Source organism: Myxocyprinus asiaticus, chromosome 33 (assembly GCF_019703515.2).
Source record: "Myxocyprinus asiaticus isolate MX2 ecotype Aquarium Trade chromosome 33, UBuf_Myxa_2, whole genome shotgun sequence".
In the NCBI taxonomy this organism is placed as follows: domain Eukaryota; kingdom Metazoa; phylum Chordata; class Actinopteri; order Cypriniformes; family Catostomidae; genus Myxocyprinus; species Myxocyprinus asiaticus.
Genome location: NC_059376.1, coordinates 16,769,077 through 16,792,056, shown reverse-complemented (window position 1 = coordinate 16,792,056; position 22,980 = coordinate 16,769,077). Strand labels below are relative to the sequence as shown.

At 36.2% G+C, this 22,980-nt stretch overlaps 2 protein-coding genes across 3 annotated transcripts; one reads left to right on the top strand and one right to left on the bottom strand.

The window, feature by feature from the left end:
• The first annotated feature begins 1,225 nt into the window (after positions 1-1,225).
• On the top strand, positions 1,226-19,523 carry LOC127424149 (RNA-binding protein Musashi homolog 1-like). Of its 2 annotated transcripts, XM_051669089.1 has the most exons (15): positions 1,226-1,583; positions 1,862-1,902; positions 2,752-2,833; positions 2,975-3,059; positions 9,831-9,872; positions 11,306-11,398; positions 13,678-13,726; positions 15,764-15,846; positions 15,976-16,093; positions 16,403-16,483; positions 17,166-17,222; positions 17,552-17,614; positions 17,772-17,923; positions 18,090-18,150; positions 18,278-19,523. In XM_051669089.1, exons 1-14 carry the CDS (start codon positions 1,525-1,527, stop codon positions 18,129-18,131), a joined length of 1,047 nt encoding a protein of 348 aa, XP_051525049.1. In that variant the 5' UTR covers positions 1,226-1,524; the 3' UTR covers positions 18,132-18,150; positions 18,278-19,523. The 2 variants fall into 2 exon arrangements, with proteins under 2 accessions (XP_051525049.1, XP_051525050.1); XM_051669090.1 differs by lacking the exon at positions 17,166-17,222.
• Positions 19,524-19,669: 146 nt separating this feature from the next.
• LOC127424153 (uncharacterized) lies at positions 19,670-22,805 on the bottom strand. The gene is made up of 7 exons (XM_051669100.1): positions 22,774-22,805; positions 22,610-22,668; positions 22,142-22,483; positions 21,813-21,989; positions 21,550-21,587; positions 21,343-21,450; positions 19,670-21,168 (listed from the first exon to the last, which is right to left on the bottom strand). The coding sequence occupies exons 2-7, from the start codon at positions 22,656-22,658 to the stop codon at positions 21,070-21,072; spliced, it is 813 nt and encodes a 270-aa protein (XP_051525060.1). The 5' UTR covers positions 22,659-22,668; positions 22,774-22,805; the 3' UTR covers positions 19,670-21,069.
• Between the last annotated feature and the right edge of the window lie 175 nt (positions 22,806-22,980).

Below are 22,980 nucleotides of genomic sequence, written 5' to 3'. Positions count from 1 at the left end.
AGTTTAGTTCATTTTATTTCCACATGGGTAACATGCATTGTGAACAAAACTCTGCAGGTTTTGTAATAAATATCTTTGTATAAAATAAACAAAGATGAAAGTGATTAAATCATAAATTAATGCAAGACACGTTCACCTTGAACCTATAGAAATTGAATTTTATTTTATTTTCTTTAAACAGCATTAACTGTATTATCAAAACGCAATACAAACATAAATCTGATAAGAACACACATATGGCAGCATTATTTTGTGAACTCAAGGGAATTTATTAGTCTTATTTATTTTTGATTACCATTGTCTTTACATTTATAATTGTCTTTAGTTCTTAATCTGTATACTATTAGTAATTTTCCACCTGTTGTGTTGACAGATGCTTACGTGATGACAAATGGAGTCGTTGAAGACGGTGAATGTTTGGATTTGGGGAGGTGGTTAAATAAGATTTTTTGATCACTTCATTATTTTAATGCTTTTTTTCGTTTGTGTAAAGTGCAATTTGAATTTAGAAATGTCTTTTGTTTAAGTTTATTGTGTTTCAATATAGGAATACATTTTTTTAAAGCAAAATCAATAAAGCAAAAAAAAATTCACCGACCCTTAGCAGGTGGGTTGACGAAGTAATCGGATATCGCGATATTTTTTAAGGCAATTATCGCTAAAATATTTTGTACATATTGCCCAGCCCTAGTGTCTTGAAATATCTCATCGGTCTCAGTGACAGCTGTAGACTTTGTAAACAGCAAACAAAATGTGTCCACGGACCATTGACACTTTTCATCTGTCAAACATTTTGCTCGTTCTCATAGTGTTGTATTTGAAGTGGATCGTTGAGGCAGTGATTCATAATGTTTGTCAGTTGAGGGTGCTATTGTGACACTGTTGAATTTGGACAGGAACAAACAATGCTGCTCTTTTGCTCAGTTTTGGTCTCAAAATAATCTTTGGAGGGCGGGGTTTTGGAACGAGGGGGCGTGGCCAATTCAACAGCTCAGTCAAGTGAAAGCTTCAGAACACTAAAATCACTTACAGCACCTTTAAAATGTACCAAACTATATATATATTATAAACTGGTTTTAGGTGTTTGCTTGTTTTTTTTTAGTTTTTTTTTTTTTTAGTTTTATATATATATATATATATATATATATATATATATATATATATATATATTTTTTTTTTTTTATTTATTTTTTTTTATTTTTTTTATAGAGTAAATAGGTTGGAGAGTAAATAGTGTAAATGGATAAATAATGCATAATAATTTGACTGGTAATTCGGTGCAGAGATGGACAGTTAACATAATCCCAAATCGTTGAAGATCTGATGTGATCACCGTATTACGGAGGTAGGTAATCCACTGACTCCCGGTCAGTTCTCGAGGGCTCCCGTGTCTCACGCCGGGACTGGACCAAGAGAGAGGTGGAGTCTTTGGGCTTTGAGCTCTAACTCACCCTATGCCAATTCCCCTCTCCACACTTTCTGCCTCCTTTCTCACACCACATTCGGACGGGACACAGCCGCGCGATGGAGTCGGAAGGCAGCCAGAGTAACCTGTCCTCATCGGACTCTCCCCACGACCCCTGGTAAAAATCAATTCACTCTCTTCCTCCGATATGAAAACTTAAAATACAAGATCGCCAGAGCGAAATCAATTACAAAGTAACTGTAACAAAGAGGGATAGCGTGTTTGGCGATGTCCAGCGCACCTCACATCCACTCAGTAAAGGTTCACCGAGAATCACTGCCGTTATTTGAATGACTGAAGATCTTAATGGCGCTCCTCAATGTCCATTGAATGTCTCTGATTTACATGCAAACGCACAGCACTTGTTGATCGCCCGTTTGTCTTGTTTTCAAACAGCAAAATGTTCATTGGTGGTCTGAGTTGGCAGACAACGCAAGGTGAGTAACACTTTTATAAAGTGTCTAAACATGTCAGACAAGGAGACAGTGCACTCTGTTTTGTTAGAATCTGGTTAATAATAATAATAATAAATAGTTAATTTCTAATTATAATCAAACACTCATTAATCACATTATGCACCTTAGAAATACAAACTTCTCTATCTATTGAACACAAAATCAAGCTTGGATTCTTTAGATTCTCCTTAAAATCAAAACGTCCTAGACGAAGAAAGTAAATCCCATGGGTTGCTCTGTAATTTGGCTTGATCCTTTATACAAAGGCCATACAACAGGTTTAGCTGAGTGAACTGAGAAAGTTTCACCAACTGCTGTCATGCTGTGGGCTGTGCTCAGTATGTAGGACGCATTGTTTTGAATTAGGGCAAGGTATTGTTCAAGGCACAGAACTCTTAATGGCCTTCCTGACATCTGATTCTGCCATTATTATTATAATTTCATGATCTCGGCTGACACTTACATTGCAAAAATGGCTATTAAAAGAATATTTATGCACATAATCTGTATTTGTAGTCATATGTTAGCCTTCAACTGAAGAGATACACTATATTTTACAATCAAAAATCATACATGACATTTCTAGATGTATGTATCTGAATAATGGATTCATAAGGACAGTTAGTTACATATTTATTCATATTTAAATTGACAGAAACTGTCTTATATATTTCACTATATGATGACCTCACCTTCAGACTTCTTAGGTCATCTCCATTGATGATGTCATTCATTTATTGTTGAAGTCATCAGCAAATAATCCACTTGTAAGCTTTTCGCCCATCTGAATGGTAAGTGCGATAAAGAATTCTACTTCTCGTCCTTTTTCAGAGGGTTTGAAAGACTACTTCTGCAAGTTTGGTGAAGTGAAAGAGAGCATGGTGATGAGAGATCCAGTTACAAAGCGCTCCAGGTAAGGGAACAAGCAACCTGCCTGTGAAGCCACAGCAAACATACAAAGCATCTACAAAGGCTCTCATTAATGACTGTATTGTAAGTATACAGTACGCAGAATGGGTGGAGATGTTGTAATTTTGATCCCTCTTTTGCCTAGGGGTTTTGGATTTGTCACATTTGTTGACCAAGCCGGTGTGGACAAAGTTCTGGCCCAGAACACACATGAATTGGACTCAAAAACTGTGAGTTTTTCCCTCATTACGTACACTCTTCTAACCGTCTCCTGGTAATCATAGCCAGAGCTTGCAACTGTGTTCACTGACTTTGATTTATTTGATCAATTAGTCAAGGGTTGCATGAATTAATTGAGATACATACACAGAATGTATTTAAACTCTCTTTATCAAGTACTGATATGATAGTGCCTTGATATGGTGATTAATAGTCACTCAGTGATGCTGTGGGCTTTCATGCATTTTCAGTTTGGAAAGACATGGAATGGAGAAAGGGATGGGAAGAAACTTCCCATCTCAGCCTCCCCTTTCCTCAATGAGGTTGTCAGGGATTCCTATTCTGTGGCAATCGCTATGGTAACTAGGGGACCCAGACAGGGTATGCTGGGAAGCCCTTGTGGTGCACACTAGACACATTAGACATTAGACTTATGTGGAAATCAGACCTTTCCTTTTTATTTAAACTTATCCCTCTGTCCTATGAGCTTTCATGTCTAATTTTTAAATGTGCAAGATGTTATGTTAAATGTTACATTTGTAATGTTAAGAACTGGGCCAAATAATGTTATGATTATTGAATCCAATTAATGAAATAAGCAATATTCTGCATCAAAACTGATTACTACTATCAGTAAGCGTGTTAACCAACCAGGAAAAGTGGGAAACTTTAATGAGTTGTTTCGTGCGTTGTAGTGCATCTATTTGTGAGAGTCTTTGTCACTGTTCAGAGCAGGCGGGTCCTGGGACAATGGTGCCCGTTGGTTGCCATGGTGACAATGGAGTCACCCCCCCAGGGGGTCAGGCCTGAATGAGAGGGGAAAAAAACTTTCTCATCTCTCTCTCTTTCTCTCTCTCTGTATGTCTCTCTCTCTCCCTCTTCTGAAAGTTTGAACTAGTTCCTCTATTAAGTGCCTAAAAACTGCCTAGCACTATGGCAACAGGTAATACATGGCTGACCACAATGAAACTGGGGGTTTCTGTACTTCAAAAATATTCGGCATGCCAAGTAAAGTTGTTAAAGGGATAGTTTACCCAAAATGAAAATTCTGTCATCATTATGCAATCTCATGTTATTCCAAATAACATGAAATAAGATGTTAGCTTCGTTCACTTCCACTTTTATTGCATACAATGAAAGTAAATGGTGACTGAGGCTGTCATTCTGCCTTTTATGTGCTTCGGAAGAAAAAAAGTCACACTGGTTTGGAACCACTCACATGAGGATGAGTAAATGATGACAGAATTTGCATTTTTGTAAGAATTATCCTGTTACGACAAAAATCAAGTCATTGTAGTTTACACAGAGCTCTCCGGTGACTTATTCCAACAGTTTCCTGAGGCTGACTGGAAAAGCCCACCTGAGTCTTAAATAAAACCAACATAACAACTAAAGTGAACGTTTAGAGTGTGTCTCCCAGCTCCAGTCTTCCACAGTTTGGCCGCTGTGCTGTTTTCTAAGTGCCTCCCCCCTGAGAAAGGCAGGCAGAGCCAGGGGAACATGGAGGCCTTTGTCCTGCTCTACCTCTATGACTGTGCCCCTGTGAAGGTGCCTTATGGCTGCTCGCCTGGGCCGACTTTAAACTGGAGATTAGCTTAACGAGCTCAGCGATGGGGCGGTGAAGGAGGGGAGGCCAGAAATGAACGAAAGAAATGTTTGCGGCGCAATACATAAAAATCAGAATTTGCAGTCAACAGTCTTGGCACGCATCTTTTAAACATTTGTGTGGACAGTGCAATCGTTGTGTAAGGTTGTGTGCATGCGTATGTATGTGATTGAAATACACACTGCTAACAAGGAACAAGCGATTGACCCTGAAGGATTGACCTGGTTTGTTAAATCCACTGACTTAAAATAGTTTTGACAGGGGCGGCAAATGTTATAATAATATATTGGAAATACCCTTCTGTTATATTTCAGCTAGCAAGTGTGTATAGATTATTTTTACATTTTAGAGAAAAAATGTACAGTATGTATGTTTATTTTCCCCCAAAAAGGAACACTCCTGAGTCAAAGAGGATTCTTATTCCCAGAGCCACAGAAAAATATTGACAACTTCTTAGAAACACCCTCACAGTAAACGCACAAATTGAGATCTCTATATGAAATGTACATCTGTAGTTCATGTAAGACTGAAGTGTACATTGCTTTAAAAAATTGGTTGGAAAAAAATAAGCAAAAAAAAAAAAAAACAATTCTCACAACAACATCAGCTTCTCTTATTTAATTAATTATTACCCCACTTGATCTCGTAGTAACACATTATTATATTTTTGTAAAATGAAGTTTGCATGACTCATACATATCATGGTTGTTTCCTAGTGAAATGAACACTAGAGGCCCTACAACATCAATGATTCACTTTTACACAAATCACGAGTAAAATGGCAGATAAACACTTACTTTTCACCCTGTTCTTCACACTGTGCTATCTTATTACATCCAAACACTTTCACTATAGTAAAGGGGCACATTTTAACATTCCCCTCAGTGTCTATTCTTGATTCAGGCCCTGGTAAATTGTCTCAAGCCAGCTCCTACTGATTCCATTACTTTTAAATGTCTGTGGCCACTCTCTTTGACCAAAAGAAACTCCAATGACAGTAATATGTTTTGTGTGACCATACATTTTATCCTCAGCTTTCCTCTCATGTGCGTCAGTGGCTGTATGTTGATTTTGTTTGTTTGTGTGTGTGTGTGTGTGTGTGTGTCTGTTTGTTTGTTTTTGATTGTGCACAGGAGTGGTCGGGTCTCAGCAATGTAATGGACCGGAGGTGACTATCAGAGTAGTCTAGAAACTAGAGACATAAAAATGTAGCTTCTGCATCAGATCTCTGTTCAGATTAGCTTAGCCTCTTCATTTTACTCTCTAGATTCACAATCAAACACTGTTACTCGTAGTCTGAATTTGTATAAAATAATGGGGTGACTCTGGAAAACTGCTGTAGTTTACTTCAGAGGTGCTAGCCCTTTAGTGTAGCTCTATTCGAAACCCTCTCTCGGTCAGACTAATCATTATTGCTGCTAGAGCTGTACTGCCTTCACTGTCTTCTAGAATTTAACCTCAGTACAGCATGATGTAGACTAGTGTTTGGTAAATAGCTAGAAATGTATAGACTAATATAGAGGTCTTGAGTATCTTTAATGTAGTATGTCTATTTTCGCATCTTGCAATGGGTGCTAATCAGTTGTTTTGATTTTCTGCACATGGTTTATAAATTAAAAAACAAATGTATTCAAATGTTTTTGCTCAAATTGCACAAATCTACTATTACTTTAGCTACCTCTACATTATTTCAATGCTATGAATTACAAATGTAGTTTCTGAGTTTTCAAGGAGATGGATATTATGAGTGGTGTTTTACGGCTCATTGATAGAAGTGCATACATTTTCAGATTTCATGCTGATGACAGTCTCAATGAAAGAAAGTAAGAAAGACATGCAAAAACAAACAAACAAACAAACAAACAAAATAATTTTTGTTTGGCTGTCAAAAGAGTGTGTGGGTCAAGGGTGCTCTTCTGCTTGCGTTTTCTGTGCTTTCTTTTGTTTGCCAACCATTCTTCCTCCAAAACAACATGGTTGTGGTGTTTTTCTGAGTGTTTTTTTAATGTCGTGGTGATGTTTACAGGAAAGCTGACCCTTCTCTTGTCCTGTACAAAAAGTCACAGATGGCCATGACACCATCTTCTGTGTAGTCATGCTCTCTCATTTCTTCTTGTCTCTCATAGAAACTAGGGCTGGGCGATATGTCTTAAAAAATTATATCTCGATATTTTTCAGCCTGTTGATGCTATTCGATATATATCTCGATAATTATGTATTTGCTCTAAAATGGCTCAAAGGTGTTTGTTTTTTTATCAGAGGAACCATCATTTCATCAAAACCAAGTATATTCAATATTTTAAAGACATTAAATAAAAATCTAAGAATTTGTTTTTCATTAAATAAACACAAGGGAGAATGAAATTCAATCATTTTCATTGATATGCACTTTATATTTATATTTCATACACAATGATAAATAGTAGCTTAATAAAAAGCATTATTTACCTTCAAATGTTTTACTGTGCAAGGCTACTTCACTGACTTATTTTTGAAACCCCAGTTGAACACTGCATAATGCTAAATTATTACTGTGGGACACGTCAGGTTTATTATTATAATATAATGTTGAATTATCATTATTATTCTGACTATTACATTTGCGTTATACAAAAGTAATATATTTCTGTAATGTTTATGTCATCTTCACCTGGGGGCTTTTATTTTGACACTGAAAGTGCTGTCGAATTCACTTCAATTTTACAAGGAGCTTTTATTTCGACACAGAAAAGGCAATGGATCTTTTTCACACTCTTTGGAATGCGGAAGTAAACGTTTGCAGGGTAAACTTCGACAGTGGTGTATGGGAGTGAATGGGAGACCACAGCAAATATTATTTTCACTTACCCATTTGCTCCCAAGGCCAAAAGAAAAAATCAATTTTTTCATTTGAACGACTTTCCAGAAGAAAAACAAAATAGAGAGCGGTGGATTAAGACAGTCAGATGGGAGAAGATGCCAGATTTACTGTCACTCTCTCAGCAGCTGTAATTGAAACCCCCTCGCAGCTGTGGTAATACGTTTTTTAAAACTAATTCCAGGGTAATATAACACGAAGAATAATGTCATAAACTTGCACTCAATATTTTAAAAATTGATCAAATAAAAAAGTGCTAGATTTACACGTCATCACACTCTGTGAAAAAGGTCTATGTGTATTTGACAGTTTACAATATTCCGCATTTCATGAAACGCTGTAATCTCCTCCTTTTCTGTTATTCTGTGCCGCGTTCGTAGATTTGTATAATAACTCGTTGCAGTTACTAATGTTTGTAATTGTGCGAATGCTTGAACCTGCATCACTTTGATATCACAATGCACATGAACTGATCTGAGAGTGCCGCCATGCACACAGATCAGTGCGTCACCGGTTTGTCTTTAAATCACAGCCTTTTGTGGAATAATAAACACTTATGACCAACTTGCCATTTTGATGTTATTGTGATTAATTGTGCAGCCCTGAAGGATTGTGAAATTAGTCTACTGATGCGCTCTTTATGAAACTTAATGGCCAAATGAAAGCACATTAAAATCATCGCGATATTCACGATATTCGTCAATTTTACATTGTCAGCAAAATTATATCGATTATATCGTTAATATTCGATGTATCGCCCAGCCCTAATAGAAACCTGTGAACTTTTCACCCCGTTTCTTTACTGTTTGTGAAAGTTAACAGATACACTCTCTTACTTATTCTGTTCTTAAAGGGCTAGTTCACCCAAAAATGAAAATAAAGTCACTGTTTACTTATCCTCATGTTGTTCCAAATCTGTATAACTTTCTTCTTTGGAACACCAAAGAAGACGTTTATTAGAATGTCAGAGCTGCTCTCTTCCAGAAAAGTGAATGGTAGACTTCGTAATGGCCAAAAAAACACTATAAAAGAATTCCTTACACTGTAAAAGTGGTAACCTGCAATTGTTACCTTAAGGATCTATTTCTACTTGACCTAAACCATAAAATTAATTTGTTGGGATAACTCAATGTAGTGAGGTTGATTCAGTCATATTAAATCTTTTTTATTATTATTATTGACTAAACACACTTAACCACTCGAAGTAAATGTTTTTAGGTTACCTGACAAAACCATTTTTTTTTCAAGTGTACGACTTATACACTATATTTCAGGTAAGGAACAAACTGCAAATAAAAGGAATAGTTCACCCAAAAATGATAATTATCTCATCATTTACGCACTCAATCCCTTATGCCATCGCAAACTTTTGACTTTATTTCTTCTGCGGAACACAAATAAAGTTATTTTGAAGGATGTGTGATGTGTTTTTTTCTGTACAGTGTGAGTCGATGGGCTCCAAAAATTTCAAGTTCCAGAAAGACATAAAGGCAGCATAAAAGTAATCCATATGACTTGAGTGGTTTAATCCATGTCTTTTGTAGCGGTACGATCGCTTTGCAACAAACCAATATTTCACAAAAAAACAACAAAAAAAAACACCTCATAGACATTTCGAAATATCTTCATTTGTTTTCTGCAGAAGTAAGAACAAGTCATACAGCTCAAGTTTGAGACGGCATGAAGGTGAGTAAATGATGAGGCAATTTTGATTTTCTGGGGAACTATCACTTCAAAAATCACTTCTTGCCTTGTAAATCTTGCTTAACAGATGTGGTCATCATTCACTTTCATTGTATGGGAAAGAGCAGCTTGGACATTCTGCTATAAATAACTCTTTTTGTGTTTCATGGAGTACAAAAGAAAGTCATATGGGTTTGGAACAACATGTGGGTTAGTAAATGATGACAAAAGTTTCATGATAGATAGAGTCCATTTTTATGGGTGAACTACTATATTTCATTAGTAGTTTATGGCACTTTTCATAGAGAGCTGCCACTGTAACTATTTACATGAAACAGCGCTGCGTCTCATTTCTCATCACTCTTGTCCTTTTCTCTGCATGTATGAATGTACCACCATTCTTAGACAGTACAAAGTTAATATAGGGTGCACTCAGTGGCTTTAAAACACACAGGCTGAAAGGGCCAAGACAGCAACTGAAACCAGAGCGCAGAGAATGTGAGCACTGAGGCCTTAAAAGATGTTGGGGTTCTGTCAGTGTACCTCATACTGATGTTCTCATTTATAGTTGATGTCAATGTTTCCCTTTCTTCATAGTTTCTAAACTAGGCATTCTCTTCTCAACCTCTCCTCTAGATTGACCCAAAAGTTGCCTTCCCGCGACGAGCCCAGCCTAAGGTATGTGCTTCTACAAATGTCATTGTGACCTGTCCAGAATGGCAGACTTTCTTGGTAGCTTATAAAGCAATAAGCCATGAGAGGCTGCACTGTAAAAAGTGGTAGTATGCATTTGTTACCTTAAAAGCCCCTGCACACTTCCTACGGAATCGAAAAGAACGAACGGGTGTGACGTCATTAAGAACTAAATCTGGCCAAAAACAAGGTGTTTTTGAGTTCGTTTAATGGCTCGTAATGGTTTGCCAGGGCGAACTTTCAGGAAAACTTCTTACCGGCTGCTAAATACCTTCTTACTGCCATTGTTCCACGTCATCGGTATGTTTGACCTGGAGCTCCACCTACTTTGAGGCTGACAGCTGATTCCCGTTCCGTCAGTTAAGATCAGTCAAAATGAACACACCGGGAAGTTATTAGTGAGCTGGTGCAAACTTACCTACATCTGTATGAACGTTCACGTAGAGACATTTTCCAAGAACATGTCATGTGATTTTTTTTTTGTTCACTTAGTCTACAAAAGGAATGAAATCTACTCAAATACTCTTAAGTTCCCATTCATTCATGTGCCATCTGCAGCCGAAGCATTTCACTCAACAGCCCAAAGTAAGATATGCCTATCATCATTCTTTTATCTGTATTCTACCCATTAACACTCTTTTATACACCCATCAGTAGTATTAGTGTCATTATAAATAGCAATAACAGAGTTTAATCGGCGCATACTATGGCCGTATATAGTGTGTTAGAGCATTAGCTCCGTGCTCTAAATGTAAACATTCAAAATGTAAACAAGACAAATTACACATTATCTACTGTATATATTACTTTAAATCAGCTTCTTTTACTGAGCTCGTGTGAATTATATTCATAGAATGAGGTATGAAGTCAGTAATAGTAATTGATGTTTATCATGTAGTCTAGAGCGCCCTCATATTTACCTCTAAACACCTCCCCCAGCAGTGTGGCTGGTGTCTGAATGTTCGCAAACTGGATGTTATTGCTCAGCTGTTTCAAACTTCTTTTTGGCTCTGAGTGAAGAATGAAGACTTCGCTGTGAGTGTGCTGGGGCCTTAAGGATCTATTTCTACATTTTCTTACCCTTAAAAATGATTTTCGTTGGTGTAACCTAATATAATCAGGTTGATTTAGACTTGAATAAAAGTATTACAAATATATAAAAATATTTCTAATTATATCGATGTTACCAGTAAGCACTTGTTTTAGGTTTCCTGACAAAACATTAATTTTACAGCGGGTGCATTACAATGATTTTACCTCCAGTAAGTGGCATTCTTAGGCAACATAGCAGCTTGTTGCATTACTGTAACATAAAATGCAGTCACAGGTGTGCATTTGTAGTAGTAATGTTTAGTTTACTGTTTTTTTTTTTATTTTTATTTTTTTTTTTAACATCTTCACCCTCTCTCCTTTTTCAGTTGGTAACTCGGACAAAGAAAATCTTTGTTGGAGGCCTGTCAGTGAACACAACTATTGAAGATGTAAAACAGTACTTTGACCAGTTTGGAAAGGTAAGCTGCCTTTGTGTGAAGCAATTGAAGACATTACAGGATGATAAAAACCATCTTTGAATGAACCAGTTTAGATAAAATGGGAAAAACCATTCTTTTCATGTACAGAGTGAAATCTGAGCCAGTTCTGTAGGGATGCATGAAAGAGGAAGAGAGAAAGGCGCAGGGAGACTCAGAGAAAGAGTTGGTCAAGAGTTTAAGAGTTGTTGAAGGGGTGAGTTTTGTTTGCAGGGTAAGGTGGGGGAGATTACTTGAATCTGAATTAATCTGATGGAACAGCTGCTCCTGCCCTCAACCCCCTCCCACCCTGTTACCACAGTGACCTTACCCATCCATTGTCCCCAAGTAATTTAGCGGGCAAAAGGTTTAGTGTTTGGGGTGTGTGTTTCTGTGTGCATGTAGGAGAGAAAAAGAAGGAGAAACTGTGTGTTTAGGGGGAGGATGAATGTTCATAACTGAATACAAAAACAGTACCCCCAAAACAGATGTTTTTTTTTCTGAAATCTTCTAATCTTTCTTTGAAACATATGCATAATGGAAGTGATTTGGGTGTAAAACTTTTGTTAAAAAGATTTCTGCATTCTTAAGCCTTACTTGATTGTGGAATGCAGAGAGAGAGAAAGAGTGAAAGAGGGATGATAGTCGCAGCCACTGTGGGAAGTTGCAGATTAGCTTGCCTCACTGGTCACTTTGTGTGTTGGCCTGGTTTGGACAAGGGATGGAGAGAGGGAATGATGAAGAGAGAAAAACAGACACCATGAAAAGAAGCTAACAGAAAAAAGCACTCTTTTTGGATGGCTGTACTCATTAATAACTGCTCAGTTACAAAAGATACTAGTTGATATTTGTTTATAGAAAAGTTACTAAAGTAGACAGACAGACAGACAGACAGATAGATAGATAGATAGATAGATAGATAGATAGATAGATAGATAGATAGATAGATAGAAAAGATAGATAGATAGATAGAAAAGAAAGAGTGATAGATAGATAGATAGATAGATAGATAGATAGAAAAGAAAGAGTGATAGATAGATAGATAGATAGATAGATAGATAGATAGAAAAGAAAGAGTGATAGATAGATAGATAGATAGATAGAAAAGAAAGAGTGATAGATAGATAGATAGATAGATAGATAGAAAAGAAAGAGTGATAGATAGATAGATAGAAAAGAAAGAGTGATAGATAGATAGATAGATAGATAGATAGATAGATAGATAGATAGATAGAAAAGAAAGAGTGATAGATAGATAGATAGAAAAGAAAGAGTGATAGATAGATAGATAGATAGATAGATAGATAGAAAAGAAAGAGTGATAGATAGATAGATAGATAGATAGATAGATAGATAGAAAATAAAGAGTGATAGATAGATAGATAGATAGAAAGAAAAGAAAGAGTGATAGATAAAAAAGAAAGATAGATAGATAGATAGATAGATAGACAGATAATAAGACAAATATTCATTTACACTCCTTCTAGCAGAACCTCTTTGGTATTTGAATAATTGCGATCTTGTTACTGATCATCATATTTTAAAGAGTTTGGCCACATCCACACTTATACCTTTTCAGTTGATAACATAATTTCAACTAGTATACTGTACTAGAGAGCATTTTCAAAAGTCTCTGTTTTCAGTGGAGGAAAATACCGTTTCATTGGGTATGAGAGGTGTAACGAATATAGTTTGGTTGATTCAGTCACATATAGAAATATTTTTAAACTTAAAGCCAGCTGATGCCATCAATGTTACCACATGATGGCATCATCATGTGGTCAGAGTCAGAGTTATCTGACAAGACAGTTTGAAAATATGTAGATGTAAATATTAAAAGTGTGTGTGAGTGTCCAATGTATCCTATCAGTTTGTGTTTTTGTCATTTTAAGGTTGTGCTTTGGGTAAAAAGCTATGCTAAATTGATTTTTTACCTGAATTATAGTTATTAAATTGAATTAAAAAGACTCATATATGAAAAAAAGACAGAGGTGAACCCTAAAGATTTGGGTCTAATGAAATGCAGAAGTGTTCCTAGTAGAGAATGGCACTAACAACAACGAGGTTCACAGAGAACATACTGATGGTAAAAAAGTATTCCTTGAATGCACCGTAAGTTACTTTGTATACAGTCTGCCAAAAGTGCTAATTTAAATGCTAAGACTGCATATTTTTGGGAAGAATATGACTAAAACCATTTTGCTTTAGATGTTTGTCTGGACTAATGGTTGATAACAAATAATAAATGCATTAATCTCACTCTCTCTCTCTCTTTCCTACAGGTGGATGATGCAATGCTTATGTTCGACAAAACAACCAACAGGCACAGAGGTACATTTTCTTTATTTCATTAAACAACCAAACATTGGCAGCTCAATGGCAGTCGCTCAGAGTTCAGACTCCTCTCCTATTTGTTTCTTCTTACCTAAACCTGGTCCAATCTGTCTCCGTCTCCTCACCGTAGCCCTCCATCCTGTACTCTGTTGGATAAGCGGTAGGTGAGGAGAGAGATTGAGTAATTAGTGTGTTCGTTAATCGGGGTTTAGGCTAAAACCTCGTTAAGCACCCTGCCCTCCCCCACCCGGTCCCACTGCACATTGATTATGACAGCTTGCATGGCTTTACAGCAGCCTTTCAACCCAGCAGAGAGGTGGAGTAGAGGAGACACATGGAGAGACAGAGGGAAGAGAAAAGCAAGAATCTGTTTATAAAGATGCAAAAGTCGACACATGCGTGTTTTTTAGAGGTTTTAAATAGAATATAGGACAAAGGAAGCATGTACTGCATACTGACAGTCTTAAGGGTATCTCTCAGGGCCACTCAGTTGCACAAATTTACAGCTGCAAAGTGGAGAGGTTAGTGCAAGAGCAAACAACTTTTTTTAACTGTGGCTGTACCATGGTACAGTGATGCATAAGATGGTAATACCATGGTACTTTGATATTTACCATTTTACTGAATGAGTACCATATTCATGTACAGTAACATAGTATTTACATTTTACTCCAAGTCCCTTTTAAGATACCATAGTTCTACGTTGGTACATGCTAATGAAAACATGGTAGTATCATAGTGCATTGAAAGAAAAAACGTGCCAGTATGGTAATTTTATATATATATATATATATATATATATATATATATATATATATATATATATATATATATATATATATTCTTTATGTTTGTGGCATTGCAATCATTCTGGAATAAATTACAGAAATGCTTATGGTTTACTGAAATTATGACTAATTGTATCAGTGAAGTTCTCAGATTCACTTATCACATAGTTTCCTGTCACAGATGAAGTACAATGAAATAAAAAATGTTGACTTAAAAATGTGCTTCATATGGTAATAACAAAATAATTGGTTTAATTCAAGTCAGACATGATTTAACATCACTGAATCAATCGCAATACATTAGGTTGCACCAACAAAACTAATTTTAATGGTTAGATCAGGTAGAGATTGTTCTTTAAGGTAACAATTCTTAAAGGGATAGTTCACTCAAAAATGAAAATTCTCTAATCATTTACTCACACTCATGCCATCCCATATGTGTATGATTTTCTTGCTTCTTCTGAACACAAACAAATATTTTTAGAAGAATATCTCTGTAGTTCCATTCAATGCAAGGGAATGGTGGCCAGAACTATAAAGCTCCAAAAAGCGCATAAAGCCAGCATAAAAGTAATCCATACGACTCCAGTCTTCTGAAGCAATATGATAAGTGTGGGTGATCGATATTTAAGTCCTTTTTTACTATAAATATCTATTTTGACTTCCACATCCATCTTAGTGATTTGCATTCTTCATGCATATCCCCACCGACTGGTCGGGGCTGGTCAAATGTGGAGATTTATACTAAAAAAGGACTTAAATATTGATCTGTTTCTCACCCACACCTATCATATGGATTACTTTTATATTTATATGGTTTTTGGAGCTTCAAAGTTTTGGTCACCATTCTTGCATTGTATGGACCTACAGAGCTGAGATATTTTTCTAAAAATCTTAATTTGTGTTCAGCAGAAGAAAAAAAGTCATACACATCTGGGATGGCATGAGGGTGAGTAAATGATGAGAGAATTTTCTTTTTTGGTGAACTATTCCTTTAAGGTTATCACTTTTTGCAGTGTGTATCAATTTTAGACATTGTTTATAATTGGATTGGACTCAAGATGGCGCCGAGTATGGCTGCTGCGTTGCGAGCTCCGACACAACATGGCAGTGTTTTGTTTGTTTTGTTCACAATTCACCCAAGAATTTCACACACCATTGCACTTGTGTATATGGCTGTGTGACAATAAATGTGATTTGATTTGATAATGATGGCTGAAGTTTCTGATCTCTTTCTTGCCTTCAGGATTTGGATTTGTGACTTTTGAGAATGAAGATGTAGTGGAGAAAATCTGTGAAATCCACTTCCACGAGATCAACAACAAGATGGTGCGGATTCATTGTTCTGATGTTTTGTTTTCATCTACTCAATCACCAATTTTACTGCCACAACTTTATTATCAGTTCCTGTAATTTATTGTCTGACTATCTTACGTCCACTTTATTTTCCATTCATAGGTGGAGTGTAAGAAGGCCCAACCCAAGGAAGTGATGTCACCCACAGGTTCTTCAAGAGGTCGTGCTCGTGTCATGCCCTATGGGATGGACGCCTTTATGCTTGGAATAGGAATGCTGGGTAAGAGTGTGGCTCTTAACAGTAAGACTAGTATCAAAGCAATCCAAAGTATCATTTGGACTCTTCTGCCCTCTGCTGTTAAGGGTGTGATGTGCAGTCTGTCAGGCCAGAAATATAAATGTACTTGAATCTGTTCTGAATACACAAATCCTGTTGTTTTAATCTACGATATTGAACTAAAATTGAATTATAAATATTAATTTAATAGTAATATATTAATGAGAAGTAACCAGAACATGTTGATATAATGTTTTACCACACTACGGTTTATAAATAGATGCTATTTTGTTTTATAATATTTCCTCACAGGGTATCCAGGGTTTCAGGCAGCAACATATGCCGGTCGCAGCTATACTAGTCTTACACCAGGATACACATATCAGTTTCCTGGTAAGGTTCAATGTCTAGCCCATGCAGTGCATTATATTGTGTTAATGTCTCTGTAGACCTTTTCACACATTAGTTCATGAGTATTAACTCTTTCTTGGGTGCTGTCCATGCAGACACTCAATATAATCAAATACTTAGTTTTTGTAGCCAGCAAATGATTATTTATTTAGCAATGTATCATTGCATATGCATTATTCTGTATATATGTTTCAGGATATACAGTATTGTATACCTGTATATTATGCAGTGGTTTGTTGGCAAACACAAAAAGCCAACATTAGGCAACATAAGTGAATAGTTACTGTGTATGCTTGTGAATATTATATTAAGATATTTTTATATAAACTTATATATATATATATATATATATATATATGTGTGTGTGTGTGTGTGTGTGTGTGTGTGTGTGTGTATTTTACATAGGTATTTTAAGTTTTACAACTGCATTTAAGTCATTTAAATAACTCGAAAACTCATGGCTGCTTGTAAATCTCAGGGGGGAGGTCTAACACTGTCTTTCTGTGTGCTTTTGAGGCCTGTCTGCTTGCATGTCTTAGTAGAACTAACCAGTGGCTCTCATGTTTGTTGCACTATAGGCCCTGTATTGATTGTCCATGTGTGTAGTTTGAACTGCGCACTTGTGTGTACGTTTAAACAGCTTTCTGTGTTTATCTCTATTTAGAATTCCACTTAGAGAGGACCCCCCTCCTGACATCACCCCACCCCTCTGAGCTCACAGGTTAGTTCCTTTACAAGCAGCTACATGTTACCTGGTCACCATATTGCAATACACAGAATAAACTGCAACACAAAGCATCAGATTAGCAATAAGATTGCAGGGAGTTATAGCAGGCTGTAACAGCACCCAGGAAATCCTGCAGAACAGATCACTATCGGTTCTTACCACACATTATCAGACCAATCTTCTTCTGTATGATGTGAAACTGTGGTCATCACAAATGAAAGCTTTTGTTCCTTACTTTTTTTTTAAGTGATTTCAGGCCATGCTGATACTCATTGAATTCTCTTACTTGCTTGTTTGCTTGTTCTGTGTGTACATTTTTGTAGCCATTCCTCTAACGGCGTACAACCCCATGGCAGCGGCGGCTGCAGCAGCAGCTGTGGTCAGAGGTGCGAGAATTTTGTTGTTTTTACATCCCACACATGACTTGTGCTCAGGAAATGTGCTCACATTCAAATGTGCATTTTCACTCCACGGCTGTGCCGTATTGAGATTTACTGTTGTTGGAAGAACTTCTGTAGATAAGTTGTAGAATTTGCTTTTTAGGCTCTACTCCTCGCTCAGCTGGGTTTCTAGGTACCAGCAGCCCTGGGCCGATGGCAGACCTGTATGGAACGGCCAGTCAGGACTCAACAGTCAGTAGCTATATCAGCGCTGCAAGTCCTGCTCCTAGTACTGGCTTCAGCCACAGCCTTGGGGTGAGTCAAAACAGGGCCACGTCTGATGTCCGAATGATTTTAATTCCGAGCTTGTTAATTCCAGATTTTCCATTGGCTATTCAGTCAGAAAGTATCGATTGCCACTTTCTGTACCGTATGAGCAATTTTGTTGAACAAATTTACCTTTCTGTTTTTTCCTTTACAGGGCCCTTTGATTGCTACAGCATTTACTAATGGCTACCACTGAAATGTAAAATGAGTGGCAGGTATTGTAAGTTTCATTGTTCTTACATCTTCCCTAAATCTAAGGGAAAGATACTTAAAATGTGTTCTGATTGGTGCCGCAGGGTTTTATTGTTAAATTCTCAAGCTGTCTGTCTTTGAATGGTTTAGGATTAGATGCATCAGCCCTATGCCAGACTCATACTGATGTGGTAGCGGCTACAGCATCTGCGGCTGATGTGACATATTTCCTGTGTTACAAATCTCTGTCATATCAGTCTATAAACTAACCTCCTGTTCATCTTATATAGAGCTAAACCTGTAAATAATAAGAAGATTCCTCTGTTTTAAAAAAAAAAAATAACATCTTAAGTTTAATTTTCTTTTTGCTTCTTTCTGATTTTTTTGTTTCTCTTAGTTGGTCGAAGTTTTGTCTTTTTTGTGATGCCTTTTTTAGGCATTTTGTAGGTTTGTAATTGTAGAAAAATCTTTCTAGTTTAACTCCAGTCTTATAAGAGCAATAATATGTGTCTGAACCATGTGGATCTTTGTAGTGTATTTAAAAGACTAAATCAGTTTCAGATGCATTTGGTACAGTTTTTACAGAAGTATGTAGTGATATCAAATTGTATATTTGGTAGCTTTGCAACTGGATTTATTACATTGATCATGAAAATAGTCGTAATTATAACAAGAACATATTTCTCAGACTTAGATTCAACTTTGTTTTGTTTTTTTGTGTGTGTAAAATATTGTACATAGCCTACTGTCTTTTTGATTAGTGAGGTCTGTATTCCATTTTGGGGTATGTCTGTCATTGTGATTAAGAATGAGTTTTTTACACTCAAGAACAGAAACACCTGATAGTCTTTGTTTAAAAAGTTGTTGTTGTTTTTCTTTTTTTTTTCTTTCTTTTTTTTTATTATATGACAAACTTGAACTTATTTTATTTTGTTCATTGTGTTTTTGTTGAAAGAAGGCAATGTGAATGATGCAACGATTGAGCGAGTGTGTGTGTGTGTGTCTGTGTGTGTTAAGTATGCAGGTTAAATGGTTGAAAGAGAGTGAGTGCATGTTCGATGCTGTCATAATCTAATGTATAATCTTTAGGAAGATGATTTAAAATGTGAATTTTAACCCCCTTGTCCCCCAATGTCCATATTTTACATTACTTTTACCAAGTTTATATCCATAACACAATTCCATTCATCTCTTCTAGAGGTTTAAAGTCTTGTAATAATTGGATTATAAATATCCTTCGATTAATTGAAGATTCACAACTGTTAAATATAACACTAATATAATGACACTTTCAACGAAGTAAACAGGATGACTGTTAATAATTGAAACTCTTATAGTTTCTTGTTTTAAGCCTGAACCTATCTGATAAAATAAAATAAAAAGGTTATCAAGTAAACTCGGAAATTCTGAATAAATTATTTCAAATATCAGTGACACTTCTAAACTTCTGCATGACTTAAAACGTATATAGTGAGTCATGGGACACCAGACGTTGCCTATTAATTTTGTTAGTTCTTTTTATTCACCTCATCTGTGGCTGCACCACATAGAAGACTCTGTGCTAAATCACCCACACACTGAACACCCCCACATATAAATCTCTTTTTCGGACTTGTCAGGAACATTCAAAGAACATTCAATGAAACAAGATTTCTATCTATGTGAAACAGCATTAACTTGTTGAAGCACGTCAAATGACTGGCACTTTAAATCTCTAAATGGTGTTGCAAAGGAGGTAACACTTTCCAGTTCTGTCAATAAACTGTTTATTATTATTTATTAACTTTGTATTCATATTTAGTAAGTTGTTGCAACCACACATAGCTGTCTCTTTATTTCTTTGCTCTTCTTTGATGGTTCAAACATCTATTTCCTATTTAAGTTAAATTTTAAAGCAGTTTGTTTTGAGGGCACTTAACGAAGAGCTGATCTAAAAAGAAATGAACCGAAATAAAAGAGCTGACAAAGAAACAACACTGGGAAAAAATGTTAACCTAAAAATGCGCTCATGTGATAACAGCTAAATTCAAGTCAAAAACATTTAACATGTTTGAATCAACCTGACTACATTAGGCTACACCAGCAAAACTAATTTTAAGGGTTAGGTTAGGTAGAAATAGCCCCTCATTGCAGGTTGCCACTTTCTACATTAATGCTCACTGTGGGTTGGTAAGCATAAAACACACCGGTTATAGCTGTTCCATTGGTTTGCATGCACCTTTCCACTGATTTATCTCAAAATCAGTTTTTTTTAAAGCACACAATAAAGTGTTTCCATATGCATCACTAAGACAAAATCCAATCTGATCACACAGACGACCTGAGAAATACATGTATTTCTGCCATGATACCTGCAGATTTTGGTCTTTTGTGGGAAAATATTTAAAGAAAATTAATAAATCCTTTTAAACCTCTATATTTTAATTAGGCCTTGGCTATATTCCCTAGAAAGAACGATAGAGGATAGTTCCACGCTTCCCTTCATAACATGTATGTATAGGCAATTATACAAATTGTTCTATGGGTTTATTATTATTGACTGCATCTTTATTTTATCTTTCTTATACTGTCATTTTTTGACTGAGTGGGCGAATATTCAGTCCTACACTGATGAGAAAACAAGAGCTCAACTGTGCTGTGTCATGATCATGCTTTATACAGATTTAAATGTGCACTTTGAAATTCAAGCTTCAATATTAAAATAAAAACAGAAAGCACAGATTTTTGTTTTTTATTTGCAGCAATGTCTTCACAAAATCATTGTTCATGCTTTCAGTTTAACAAACTTGTTTGAGACAAATCCGTTGATAGGCTGCTAACAACAAAAGCAGAATTATCTCAAAAGCTCTTCTCAGAGCTCAAAATGACATTGAATATGCAATGTCAAAAAGAGATTTAAAAAAATCACAATGTGAACAAAGTCAAATAAAAATACAGAACAATCAACCTTCATCCTTTGGTCCTTTCTTTATGTGGACTTCAGAGTATGTCACTGAATCTTCAGTGCAGGTCCCTGTGGAGGGTGCCAGAGCTGCACAGTCCTGAAAAACAAGTTATCACTTCTGATTATATAAATGTGCAAATGCAACAATGAACAGATAGTGGCCGTTTGCTTACTGGGGTAATAAGAAGCAGTTAACTAAGCAAATGCACCCTTTCAAAAGTACTTTGTTTTAATCACTTTAATAATACAGAATACCCAAAGTACCATTTACCTCATTTCTTGTTTTTGCACTGTTTGGAGATTTTGGAATGTTTAGTGCAGCGTAGACAACAATAGTTTCAGAAGGAACCGGGCACTGAGATCCACTGAAAGCATCAACCTGGAAGTAATAACTTCTTCAAAAATTCCATATAACTTTTCTAAATGACTATCAGTTCTGCCACTATGCACCATCAAATAAATAATAAATGTCACTCACGCTGGCCTCTTTTGCTCTAAGTTCACTTCTGCAGTGTCCTAATTTAAGAAAGCATACAAATTACACTTGAACACTAAAATTGTAAACTTTACTTGACAATGATTTCTACTAATCATCATGGCCTTTTTACATATCATGCCTATTGTACAGTCACAAAGTCTAAATTCAGTTCATTTTGATTTGTTGAGCTTACTTGTCAAATGTCAAACACAGATTGATTCATAGTTATCCAAGTGTATAAGAAGTTTCACAATTTCACTTACCTTTGTTATATATGTGAATGACACAGGCAATGCTGATAACCAGCAAAAGAATTGCACACCATGAAAGCAGTAGCCACATCACTGTGTTCTCATAGTGGTTTGCTGGACCCATAGTCAAAGGTGGACCTGGCATCGTCACAAGTGTTGAAAAAGTCTCAACACATGTTTGAGAAGTACCTGTTTAAAATAAGGACTGTTCAATATTAGGATGTACTGGACTTATAATTAAATAATCCATGGTTATCCACTAAAAAAAAGTCTCCATTCTCAATCAAAAAGTGAAAAATCTGAAAAAAATAATGCTAACAAAAGTCAAAGGTAAAGCTCACCCACATATACATGGGACCCCTTTCCATAAGCTTCAAAAAGTATGGGTAAATCTGTCCATATTTTGCAGTAATAAAAACCACTATGATTTAGATATATTGCAGGCAGGTGAAATGTTGCGTTGATGCACACATATCCAGTAGAACAGGTAGAGAATCGATTCTTAGAAACATAAAATATTTCATGGTCCATTTTTGAGCCATTATTTTTTAACCACAAAACAATTAATCGTTCTGCTCTTGATTCCACTTCAATATGACAGGTGATGCTCACATTCGAGCCCTCAGTTGTGTTTATTCTCTCAGGTGTTTGTTGCACTGATAGTTGCGATCCAGGGACAAGACCTGAAAAAGGACAAGATTTTCATGATGAAACCTCTGTTTGATACTCTAACTCACTCACTATTAAATACAAAAATACTGGCTATTAATCTGTGCCATCGAAGAAAAATAACAAAGACAATACATTACCTGTGAGACAGATTATGATGAGAGCAGCGGGACATGTGGTGTGTATCATTTTATCTAAACTGCAGAGACAGTATGTTTCACACGTTAGTAGAGGAAGGTGTTTTTCATTTTCCTCTGTGTGTGTGTGTGTGTGATGTATCCTGCCAGCTGAAACCAAACATTACCTCACATGCTTTGGTGACACCCACAGACAGGCCACCGGTTTGAGTCTTGAAAGTTTTTAGAGTTTTTCCACCTTTTTAACTATTATAAAGATTGTTGTAACATTTGTAACCTTTCATGCCTGATAGAACACTTCCTGTTGCGGTTACGGAAGTGTTGATTTTGCTCTTTAGTGAATGGAGTTCATGCAAAGGATCTGTTGAGAGTTC